At 40.2% G+C, this 13,159-nt stretch overlaps 1 protein-coding gene across 1 annotated transcript in view; it reads left to right on the forward strand.

Annotated features, from left to right (window-relative positions):
- Positions 1-5,905, forward strand: part of TAF1B (TATA-box binding protein associated factor, RNA polymerase I subunit B) — a 52,280-nt gene extending 46,375 nt beyond the window's left edge. The window contains exons 14-15 of the mRNA XM_032497006.1: positions 494-716; positions 3,888-5,905. Of these exons, the coding sequence (XP_032352897.1) occupies positions 494-716; positions 3,888-4,083 (419 nt within the window). The 3' untranslated portion in view covers positions 4,084-5,905. The remainder of the gene's footprint in view (positions 1-493; positions 717-3,887) is intronic.
- Positions 5,906-13,159: the final 7,254 nt, after the last annotated feature.

Below are 13,159 nucleotides of genomic sequence, written 5' to 3' on the forward strand. Positions count from 1 at the left end.
AGTATCTTGACTTGAAAAGTAAATGCGTAAGTACTTTCTGCACTTCTTCAGCAGGTGTCCCAGTGCCTATCCAAGGAAGCATCCTCCCCTGCAAGAAATCTCCATAGGAATCTGTCTGTTTCAGGAACATTGCATTTTTTAAAACAGAACTTAAGTTCCCGCCAAATCTAAAGTGCTGTGTATCTGCGACTTTCCGAACTCTTTATTTGGAGAGCTGCCTTTAGGTTGTCTTGTTCATTCTTTTTTTTTTTTTTTTAATGGTCGTAAAATACACATAACATAAAATTTACTATTTTAACCTTTTTTGAGTAGTTCCTCAGCACCCCTCATCCAGTTTCAGTTTCCCCAGTGTTATGTTCTTATGTTCCTACAGTGCGTTTGTCAAAGCTAAGAACCCAACTTTGATACATTACAATCAAGTGAGCTACAGGCCTTACTTGTGTTTTAACTGTGGTTTTTATTTTATTCCTTTCCTTTTTTCCTTCATTTTCAGAAATGGTGGTGAATCTACAAAAACAATTTAGCGCACTGGTTGATTCAACACCAGCTGTTGAAAAAAAAAGCCCTTCAAGTTTTCAGTTCAACTGGACTGAAGAGGACTCTGATAGAACTTGTTTCCATGGACATAGCCTCCAGGGAGTCCTGAAGAAGAAGGGCCAGTCACTGATGACCAAGAATTCCCTGTACTGGCTGAGTACACAGAAATTCTGCAAAAGGTATGTGATGCCCCTGGAAATCACAGGATAAAAAACACGATGAAATCTCTAATTTGGCCTGAAGTAGTGTTCTTTTCTAATTTTAAAAAAGCCATGTGTAATTTAAAAGAGTTGACTGTAATAAGAGTCAGATAGGTTATTTGTTGGAATTAGAAGATGGTGAGCTTATTTATAATCAAGCCAATTGGAATTACACATTGAGTCTCGTTTAAGAGTGTTAGGGATAGAGGTGTTAACTAGCCTTATTGTGATGACAATTTCAAAATATATACATGTATCAAATCATCATGTTATACACCTTAAACTTACATATCTTAATAATAACAATAATAATAACTCAATAAAGCTGGAAAAAGTTTTAGATGATAAAGACTTTCCTCATTGTGAACATGTATTTTATACTAATCTCATTCCCACATTAACATAGGAATTGTGTATAAGGCAAATTCCCATAGTAGTTAAGAGGATATGTTAATGTATCCAGCTGTTCTTATCCCAGCTCTGCTGCTTGCTCAGTGTGGGCAAGTTACTTACCATCTCTCTAGCTTTGTTGCCCCAGTTGTAAAGAAAGGTTATGATTCAGACCTTTCTTCTCAGAACCTCTGGTGGCTCCCATCTCATTCAGAGTAAAGTCGAAGACCTTGTGGAGCCTACAGGCCCTCTCTTCTCTGACCTCCCCTGCTCCCCCACTTGCAGAGTCGGTCCTGAGGGAGTTGGCGGGGAGCCTACACCTTTATGCTTTTCCCATGGCACAATCAGTGGACTTCTGGATGTTCTTCGTGGATTTAATACTGTAATATCAGACAGTTAGTTCTAAATAGACCTTGGTGTAGTCAGAGATGAAACAACTGAGATATTTTTCTCTGCATGAATTATAAAGCTAACACTATACCATACAGACGAAGCATCAGAGATACCATGAGTTTATGCACCAAAATTGTCTGTCGGATTACTTTGCCTATTTAGACCTAAGCCAACCAATAAAAATGTCACAAAGTCCATGACTAAAGCTTATACACTTCTCAGAAAGCCCCTTAGCCCCTGACTCAGAGCCTGTTACTCTGGTACGAGGTGTGTTTCTGTCAAGCTGAGTTGTCTGATTTCCAAATTCCTAATCATCAAAGGAAACAGAGTAGGAGGGGGACTGAGAGGTGCTCTGCTGATAGGCATCTTGACAGCAAACATAAATGATACTCATTTGACAGACAGTAGAGGGTACCAGCGTTAGAAGCAGAAGCAGACAAAAGAACTCAAAGTACAGTGGTCTGATGTTCCTTCATGACACCCAGTAGCTCCACAGAACCAGAGAAGCCTGACCATGTCTCAGCTTTAACACAGAACATTACCCCAAACTGTGTGCATTCTCTTTAGGTTTTTTGCTTACCTGTATTTTCTAATATTCCCACAGTAAAAGTTAGGGAATGTAATCCTTAAAAGTTACTGTTAATGATTCAACTTAGAAATGAAAAGTCCTTACTGTAGCAAATGCTTTGTGTACCTCTTAATATCTTTCTGTTGTAGAAATAGAGCTTTCCTTATGGTCCCGAGGCAAGAGAAACAGTATTTTTACCTTTTTGTGATAATATTTTATCTGAAAGAGTCTCTCTTAATATAGCTAAAATTAAAAATTAAAAAAGAAGAAAAGAGGCCACTGTATATGTGAGAATTTGTATAAATGACTTATATTTGATTTGCATTAAACCAATCAATGAACAAACAGTTGAGGCTTTTAAATTTCCTACTGGTGCACATAGTAGGGTGTTGGCTTTTTTTGTATATTATTAAAATTGCCTTAAGATTTTAAGTGAAAATCAAAAGATCAATTTTAAAGGAGTTGGGAAAGTGAACATTTTGAGCCCTTACTGTGTGCCAACCACTGGATAAGTGCTTAATCTATGTTCTCATTCAATCCTCTTATCCATCCTGCGAGGTTGTTATTTCTCCCTGTTTCACAGAAGCAGAACCACGAGTAGTTATCCATAGTCAGAACTGATGGGTGGCAGGGCTTTGTGGTGCAACATTAACATTCTTTCAGGAATTTAGGGCCATATATGTTTTGTATGTATCTAAATGTTTATATCCTTTATGTTATTTACTTGTTTTTAAAACTTTTTCGTTATGGAAAATTACTTATCTTCAAAAGTAGAGAGCACAGTATAATGAACCCCCGTACCCCCCGTCGCCCAGCTTCAGTGGCTATCAAGACTTGCTTCACCCTCACCTCAACCCGCCCCTTCACCCCTCCTCCCCCAAAGTATTTAGAAGCAAACTCTGTACATCATAATATTCTTTTAAACAAAACCATAATACCATTAATCAGATATAAAAAACTAATAGTAATTCCTTAATATTGTCAGACATGTAGCCAATGTCTAGATTTTCCTGATTGTCATATAATTTTTAAAATAACTCAAAATCCAAATAAAGTCCATACATTGCAGGAGGTTGAGATATCCCTTAAGTGTTTTAGTTCATAAATTCCCCTTTTATCTCTTCTTTTTTCCCCTTGCAGTTTACTTACTGAAAATCCTGGTCGCGTGTCCTGTACAATTTCCCATAGTCTAGATTTTGCTGATTATAGCCCATAATACCACTTAACAAGTTCCTCTGTCCCCTGGTCCACTCATACCTTGGTATAGTTAAAGATTAATACAGTTAGTTAGCAGTTTTAATTAGCATTTTAGAGATTTAGTCAGATTCAGGTCCTACTACTTTAAAATAAGAAATACTGCTTTGTGAACTCTTCTTTCTATAGAGCACATACAGAATTGGGCATATATTAGTAAGTGTGGTGTCTTATTTGGGGGAGGGAGTTGGGGATTATTTGTTTTCTTTTGTTTGTTTTAAAATATGTCCAGCATCTCTCCCTGTGTGCTTTGGTTCGCCTTGACCATGGTAAGAGGGGTGGGCCCCAGAGTGGAAGAGGAGTCATGAGACCTGGCTCTGTACCACCCGTGTCTCACGCATCATGGCCAGAGGCACTCCAAAAATTTTTTCCTTTACAAAATTAAGAGGTTTCCTTCCAAATTGTTCTAAGTTCCCTTCCAGCTCAGAGTACTATTTTAGGCCTGACCGTGTATATTGGTTGTTATTGGGGGATGTTCAAGGGATAGATGCAGGCATTTCTAAGTGACCGTTTAAATGATGGTGTCTTCTTTTCCTCCCTTCTAGCTACTGTAAACATGTGACAACCTATGAGGAATCAAATTTTTCTCTGAGTTACCGGTTTGTCCTAAATCTCTTCTCCTTCTTACTAAGAATAAAGACGTCCTTTCTCCATGAAGAAGTGAGCTTAATAGAAAAGAGACTTTTTAAAAAAAAGTATAATAATAAAACAAAAAAGAAATCTTCAAAATCCAGGAAGTGAGAAGACATTGAGAAAAATGAAGTGGAAACTCTTCTGGGGAAAATATTTTAATAGTGACAGTAAGATCAAATTGTAACACTCCAGAGAATGGTGAGAATAGAATTTTATTGCATATACGTATACATACGTAGACACGCATATGTACATATATATGTATCAAACTGCTTATAAAAATGTATACTGGAAAACAAGTGAGCTTTGTTTGAATTAATTTTTTAAATTATGAACGTTCCTATTGTTAAAATAACAATGTTATATAAATGGTATTCAGAAATTTGTATTCCATGTATTTTAAAACTAAATTAGCTTTTTAAACTAGGTTGCTTCCTTACTCTTTATACCCCAAAGAAAATCCCAGATGGATCAAAGATCTAAATATCATAATCTTTAAATACACATATATAAAGTATTAGAAGAAAACAAGATGAATACTATGCTGACCTTGGAATGGGGAAGGACTTTCTAAGATACCTCAAAACCAGAAACCAAAAGGAAAAGATTGATAATGTGACTATGAAGTCAAAGGCAAAGACAGACTGGAAAAACATATTTGTAGTATATGGTGGACAAAGGAATCATTCCTTTAATGTATCAATATCCCTTGTAAAGCAGTAGGGAAAAGATAGCTTTCAGAAAAAAAGAAAAACAAAGGCCAAGCTAAAAAATGTGATAGGATGCCTGGCCTCACTCATATTAAATACAAAGTATGAAGATATTATTTCCCATATATTAGATTGGCAAAGATTATAAAGGTTTATAACATCTGTGAGAATACTGGAAAATCAGGCATTCTGATTCACAATTTGTTTATTCATGCAATAAATACATAATGAGCAACTTCTATGTTTCAAGTACATTCTAGACCCTGGAGATACAAGGATCTGTTCTAATTGGGAGGGGCAGCTAGTATACAAAGAAATAGTATTTGGGGTACTGAGGTACAACGAAGAAAAATCAAGGTAAGGGATAAGTGATAGGGTGGGCCATTTTATAAAAAGTAGTCAAGGAAGGACCCTCTGGGGAGGTGACATTTGAGCCAAGACGAACTGTATGACGTACAGTCGAGGGAGCAAGCTGTATAGCTACCCAGGGGGAGATCACTCCAGGCAGAGGGAACACGCGGAAGCTCTGAGGCAGGAGTGTGCGCCGTGGATTCAAGGCGTGGCTAATTGTCCTGGTCAGCTGGAGTGCTGTGGTCGCAGGGGAGGGTGGCAGCAGATAGGATGGAAGGGGTGGCCTTCAGGGCCATGGTAAGGGCTTTGGCTTTTATCTGAAGTATGTCACAGGAAGCCACTGGACAGTTTTGAGCAAAAGAATGATGTGATCCAACCTATGTCAAAAGGATTACATTCTGTTCCTAAATGTAGGAATTATCAGAATATGAATAATATGTTTAGACAGTGTGCTCTCGTAGGGAGTTAGTATCGATAGAAAACAAGTCTGCATAGATGCTCTTTATGAGACTGAGCGAGTTCCCATCTACCTTAGCTTACTGAGAGTTCTTCGCTGGGGATTAATGTTGAGTTTTTTTCAGATGCTTTTCCTGCATCTGTGAGATGATGGTATGGTTTTTCTTTTTTAGCCAGTTACTATGGTAGATTACATTGAGTTTGTTAAACCAACCTTGCATCCTAGGATAAACTGCATTTAGTCATGACCTATTATCCTTTTAAATTATTGCTGAATTTGACTTTCTGTAATTTTAAGAATTTTTGCATCCATGTTCATGAGGAATGCTGTTCTGTAGCTTGCTTTCTTGTGAATTATCTAGTTTTGATATCAGAGTAATGCTATAAATAATCACCGAGTGATTTGTGACGCATCCCCGTCTCTTCTATTTTTATTTTCTAGAAGCGTTTGTGTAGAATTATTTCTTAAATATTCAGTAGTGAAGCTCATCTGGGTCTGGATGGGGAAGGGTTTTCAACTATAAATTCAGTTTCTTTAATACCTATAGGATTATTCAGGTTATCTATTTCTTCTTGAGAAAGTTTTGCTTTTCAAAAGACACTGCTATGAAAATGAAAATTTAAACCACTGAGTGTGAAAAAGTATTTGCAAAACATATCTGACAGAGGACTTGTATCTATATAAATAATTCTTACAATTCAATAATAAGAAAGCAAACAACCCATTAAAAATAGGCAGATTTGAGCAGACATTTCACCAGAGAAAATATACAGAGAACAAATAAGCACTTAAAAGGCGCCCAACATCATTAGTTATTCGGGAAATGCAAGTTAAAACTGGAAGGAAATACCACCACACACACTAGAACGGCTTAAATTTTAAAAGACTGCCCATAGTAAGTGTTGGCAAGGATTGGGAGCAACTGGTTCTCCCAGCTGCTGGTGGGAATATAAAATGGCACAACCATTTTAGAAAACAGTTTGGTAGTTTCTAAAAAGTGAAAAATATACCTACTGTATCATTCAGCCATTCCACTATTAGGTGTCTACCCAAGAAAAATAAAAGCGTATTTCTACACAAAGACTTACACACAAATATTCATAGCAACTTTATTTGAGATAAAAAAGGTACACAAGCCAAATGACCATCACCGGTTGAATGGATGTGGTACACGCACACAAGGGAACACTGCTCAGCTACGAAAAGAAACGAGCTGTTGAAACAGGTGGCAACGCTTCTGCTCAGGGCTGGGATTTGTGTGTGTGTGTGTGGGGGGTGGTATATAAGAAGCGTGTTTTCTATAACTTAAAAAATTGTTTTCCAAAGATCTGAACTGCAGTTATTTGCATGTGCATTTTATGGACTCAACACCATGATTTGAAGCACGATGGCACGTTAGTTGGATAAAGAGTTGAGTTTGGTAATAAGCCCTCCAGGTGATTCTGATACACACACAGCGAAGTGTGGGAACCACCCACTCAGGTCCGTCTGCAAGGCCGCTGGCGCTCAGCTCCACCAGCTGCCTTCCGTGTCCTTGCTGGGAGCATGGCGGTGCTTCTGCGTCCCTCTCAGCCTCAGGGGCACCTTAGTAGGCTGGGCAGCCATTCTTCTGTGATGCCATCACCCCGCCCACGTTGATACAGGGTACCTTGTAGGTGATCTCAAACCCTCTCTGCCTGAATACTTGCCTCAGTTATTTCTAAACTGCAAAGCCACAGTTATGAAAAAAGGCAGAAGCAGGCTAAGCGCCTCAGTGGGTGCACAATAGAGCCAACGGAGGCGGAGAAGAGGAAGACCTACAACTCTGAGAGGACCAGGGCGTGGAGGAGCCGGGCTCCCGGGGGCGAGTCCCTGGCTCCCAGGCTGCCCCTGCCAGGAGCAGGAATCGCCTCTTTTTCAAACTGATTCCCCTTCCAGGGGAAGTAACCTTTTACCACTAGAGTGACTTGTGATACATGCTGATTTGGATGGAATCTCTTTTACGAATAAATCTTATTTGGGGTTTTTTGTTTGTTTTTATAAATAAATTACTTACCACTGCAGTGAAACATAATTTTATGATTTAGGTGACCACCCTAAAGGGAAATAGAACCAAGGAGGATTTCACATGGTCTCAGATCCAGTAACTATTGTAATAGTGTGAAATCAGATACTTCAGGGGGTGGAAGTAGAATGCCTCTCGATGCTCAGTCTAAGCTCATGGCCATGCGAGTATAGCATACGTGTGCTGAGGCGGAGTTAAACCTCATGTTCTTAGTTGATTTAGATCATCAAAGCATCATGGAAAGCACAGCTGTGAAACATTTCTCAAGCATCTTTCTACTTACTGAACATTTTACATGTTTTCTCATGTAATGTGTCTAGATAAATCTCTCCATCTACAACTATAGCCGTTAAGGGTTTGGTCACAGTAGATGAAAGCAAAATCTTTAAACTTCATTTTTTTAAATTTGAATTGGTGAAAGTATAATGAGTGTCTTTTCCCGAAAATACAGAACATTAGCCCAAATAGTTGTTCATTAATCCTCGGGGATAGCTCATACATTTTGAACATAGTTTTGTTGGTTTGGGTTTTTGTGTGTTTTTTTAATCCTTCAAAAAATATATAAGTTTCTTTAGACAAGTTTAAGATTCTGCATTAGACTTAAGAGGAAAGAGAGTGTCTTCTACCTGCCAGCTTTGGCTCCTCTTGCGTGGGATCAATCAACCTTGTCGTGGGAACGTAAGGATGGTTCACAGGGTGATGAGCCACGGGTGCCTTATCTCACTGAAGGATAGCATTTCTCAGGATGGGAAGCGGCAGACCTGTCACTGCCACTCAGAAATGGCACGTCTATAGCCCAAAGGAAGGCGGCCGAGCACTGACCTGCAGCGTGTCTGTAGTTCTTTGTTATCTCTTGGGATTTGTCTTTTCCTGCATTGGCACAAAGCCACCTGGGCGGGGGGTGGCAGGGAAAGCAGTACTGATTCAACCCGATATTGACACAGAAATCTACACTGCTTGGGAGAGAAGGAGCATTATTTCTGAGTCTCAAAGAAAACCTTGAATAGAATTTCCAGTGTGGCAGCTGTAAAAGTTCTGTGGAGTTCTATATTGCAGATCGTTAAAAGTGTGTATTTTTATCTTGAGTATGTAGCCGGTGACTTTTTAAAATTTAAAGTACCTCTGCATTCTTGAAAGCTAAGTAAATTCACACCGTATTACATCTCACAAAACGTTTTCAGGAAGCCCTTAGTGTAAGTTCCCTTGTTTTGTGCGCTTGTGAAGTATTTAAGCATAAAGTGATTTTAGTGCCAGACCTACCTGATAATCCACTACGACTTGAGAAGACCTGACAAAAGAGTTCTTTTATTGACTATAAATTAAGAGCCTGGTATTTCAGCTCACTTGGCCTTTTGCCCTCTGCAACAATGATTTCCTTCTGGAACAATTACTACATGTTTCATGGATATTTAAGTTGTACAGGGTGACTCACAGATATTCCTAAAGGAATTTTTAAGTTAGAATACTACTTAACTGTAATTAGCTTTTGTCACCATCGTGGTCCACGTTAATTCAGGTTAAGTGATTAAGGTAAATATTCTCTAAAATGAAAAAGGTGGTCTCTGAATTTAAAAACTCTCAAGGTTAAAAGTAGGAAAACTGTGTTCCTTACCATGTTAATGGATAAGAAAATATTATAAAACCTGTTTACGTATTTTCGCTTTTCTCTCTTTAGAAATCCACGTCAGAGTAAGTCTCCCCCGGAATATCTGTGCTCTGGGTCCCTGGTGCCCTAAGCAGTCACCCTGCTGGGGCCCTCGGGCAGGGCCCCGCCTCTCCCACTCCCCTCTCAGCCATCCTGCCAAAACACAGTTTGCACACGTCAACCCCTCTCCCGCCCATCTATCCACAGTTTCTTTCTCAAAGTGTAGCCCGGGGATCTGCGTCTCATCAAGACTGGTGCTCGTGCGGACTGTAGCCGGGGCTCCCCTGCCTGCCCCCTCCTCACCCCTGCCTGTGGAGCTGAGTGGGTGGGTTGACCTCAGAGTCTGCATTTTATCACCCGACACCCCACTGCCCAAGCCCAGGCACAGGGTAAAGGGACTACCCCCCCACCCCCCACTGGCTTCCCACCTCCCTGACCTCAACCTATTTCATCCTCTGTCTGAAAAGGCATCCAGGGAGCTCCGTTCCTCAGCACCTACAGCACACCCTGTTTTTGGCACTTAGTTTAGCCCGCCTATCCTGTTGTCCTAAAAAGGCAGGAAGCCTCTGAGACGGGGGCCCATTTCTCATGGCTCCATATAGAACCCTACATCAAACAGATGTTTAATAAATGCCTTTGATGAAAGTAATGATGAGGAAAAGGGAAAATTTTTAAGTTTCCTGCTTTCTTATCAGTTACTGCAGTGCAATGATGACTATTCAATGAATGAACTTAGTTGTCTGCCTTCCAAATGTTGGTTTTGAATCAAATTGAAGTACTTTAAAGACAGAAGAGGGCGAAATGGGCATAACGTTTGCCCATGGTCTACCGTGGCCTTATCAAATACCTATAGGGTGCTTAGAATGTGCCAGGCCCTAAGCACTTAGCACAAATCGCCCCTTTTAATCCTCTTAATGGTCGTATGATGTGGTACTGTATAATTTTCCAAATAAAAACATTGAGACATTTTGGTCCCAGGTAGTCTAGCTTCAGAATCTGTGGGTTTTTCCAACTTACTGCAGTGTCTCTCAAAGACCTCAACCCCTGAAGATGCCAGCTTGGAATTAAGGAACCCAACTGCTGCTGTGAAGAAGAAAGCATTAGCATTTATAACTGGAGTATATCCTTACCAACCCCCTCCTCCAAGCTTCCACCCCAAACCTGTTTGTCCTCTGTGCAATCTGTCTTGCAGTTACAGCCCCATTTGACTAATCACCCCAAGCTATAAATTGCCAGCCCTCCTGTCTGTCATCTCCAATGTCTCATCCATTACTCAGTCACTCAGCCCTGGCAGCACCATGGCCAAGTACCTCTCTGGCCAGCCTCCCATCCTCCAAAGACATAGCTACTGTCCAGCTCAGGCCATCATCACCTCTCTCCTTCCCAAACATTTCTCATTCCTCTGCCAGTTATTTTCCAAAAATAGATCTAATAGCACTCTGAGGCTCAAAAGCCTTTGATGGCTCCTTGCTGCCTACAGCCGGATGGCCTTGCCCGGGAGCCCTTAGAGTGTGGCTCACACACAATTTCTCTGGTCGGGCACCCTTGTCTTGCTCCCTCCATCTCAGCCATGGGGCTCCTGGACGAGCCATGACACACACTGGGCACCTAGGCCATGCTGGATTCTCTGTCAGGAGCGTCCTCTCATGTCTCAGGAGAACCGTTATTCTTCCTTGATGACCTGTTATAAATATACATTGAGGGCTGGGTAGGAGATTTTGAGGTTAAGACATTTGAAACCTTATGTGAAAAACAGAATTCACAAAGATAAAATAATATAGGCAACTTGCCAAAGAAGAAGCATGTTTAGGAGATTTCATACATGTAATTTGTGATAATGAGGTTTGTACAGTTAATTTCCACTTACCACCCATAGCTCACCAGAAACTTGGCAGGATCTCTCTTCTGCGCATTTTCAATGAGATGCTCGTGCATCTGTTTTGCTTTATTAAGGATCACGTGTATACTAAGAAGCATTTTTTTGTGCTTTGCCCATTCCTCCATCTACGTGTTAAAAGACCCCGATTTCCTGTCTCAGAGTCACTGTCCCCATCTGCTGATCCCCACAATAGCCCCAGAGTAGAGCCACTTAGGGTTTTGTGATGCCTTGAGGAGCTTTTATTAAAAGGATTGAAGGATATGTAAGTAAATCATGCTCAGTTACGTCCCAACTCCAAAGTAACACAGCCATAGTTATGCCCAAGATAACTTCAGACCAAAGACACACCAGTCCCTCTCCCCTCATGGCAAGCAATCCGGAAACTGCAAGACCTGCTTCTACTTCTTTTCTTTCTTGATTCTTGTCACAAAATTGTCCTGATTTTTCCCCTTTCCTTTTTTCGACCTCTCATTCTTCCCTTTTCTAATTATCACCAACAGGCGTAACTCAAAATTTCAGACACTTGGACTCAATAGTCTCATGGTTTTGAAAGATATACAAAAGTGAATATATCTATGTGTAATAACCGAGATAGTGAAATGTCAACTTTGGGCAAGTGACCTAATCCCTCTTTTTTGGCTCCCTATCTATTAGAATAATTTCTCTCTTGTATTAAAATGTGATGAGATGCTACAAAAAAAGTTTCTTATAAGTACGAGTGTGATTTTTTAAATTTTATTTTTTTATTGAAATAAAGTTGATTTACAATGTTGTGTTAGTTTCAGGTGTACAGCAAAGTGATTCAGTTATACATACATGCATATATTTGTAAATATATATATTCTTTTTCAGATTCTTTTCTGTCATAGATTATTACAAAATATTGAATATAATTCCCTGTGCTATACACTAGGTCCTTGTTATTTATCTATTTTATGGATAGTAGTGTGTATCTGTTAATCCTAAACTCCTAGTTTATCCCCCACTCTTCCCGCCTTGGTAACTATAAGTTTGTTTTCTATGTCTGTAAGTCTATTTCTGTTTTGTAAATAAGTTCATTTGTATCATTTTTTAGATTCCACACATAAGTGATACCCAATGATATTTGTCTTTCTGTCTGACTTACTTCACTTAGTATGATAATCTCTAGGTCTGTCCATGTTGCTGCAAATGGCATTATTTCATTCTTTTTCGTAGCTGAGTAATATTCCATTGTATATATACAACAATTTAAAATGGATATTATTTTACAGAAGGTGTTTTACCACTAGACACATTTTCTTTGAAGAGAAAATATGCAAATGTGAGCCAGCAAGAAGAGTCACAGCCCCCCAGCACCCCTGTCTGGGGCGTTTTCTTGAAATGGCAGTACACATCATGGCTCCACCCCACACAGAGTTAGTCACATGTCAGAGAGGTTTACTGGAGGTTAAGGCCAGTGTTCCTAAGCTGAGAGATTTCTGACAGCTATGTTGCAACTGTTGAGCCTTCACTGGAATGATCGATTTACAGTGAAGCCATAAGAAAAGAATGTGAGATATCTGGGTTTTAGTTGCCAGCAAGAAGGTGACACCCAACTTGGCATAGCTTCTTCTGCCTCCGTTCAGAAACAGGGAGATGGTCTGGATTGAGTCCCAAGTATTTGACAAGACTCACCTGAGACTGCAGTCATCCTGGTCTGACAGGTGGGCAGGGAGGGGAAGGGGCAAAGTTCCAGGAGCAAGCACATTCACAGCAGGGCCACTAAGGACATTTGAAAAGAGCACATGGATACCAAAATGTGGAGAGAGTTCTGAGAGTCAGTGTGTCCTCTAAGCCTGAGAGTCAACTTAGAGAATAATCAAAAGCCATCTCCCAGGCCAGCTGTTGTCACTAGAAGCCCAGCCATGGCTCTGCCACATTTAAAGTGTCCAGGCTGCTCTATGATGGGGCCACAGGCGAAACCCAGAATGTCACACAGAAATACTCAAAGTTGGCCGTGTCACTACCCGGAGCACAAATGTGGGATTTGGAAAAAAGACACCTGGGTTCACAACCCAAATTTACTGGCTATGAGACTTTGAAAGTATCTCTGGACCTTGCTTCACCATCTACAAGA

Source organism: Camelus ferus, chromosome 15, assembly GCF_009834535.1.
Source record: "Camelus ferus isolate YT-003-E chromosome 15, BCGSAC_Cfer_1.0, whole genome shotgun sequence".
Lineage (NCBI taxonomy): Eukaryota > Metazoa > Chordata > Mammalia > Artiodactyla > Camelidae > Camelus > Camelus ferus.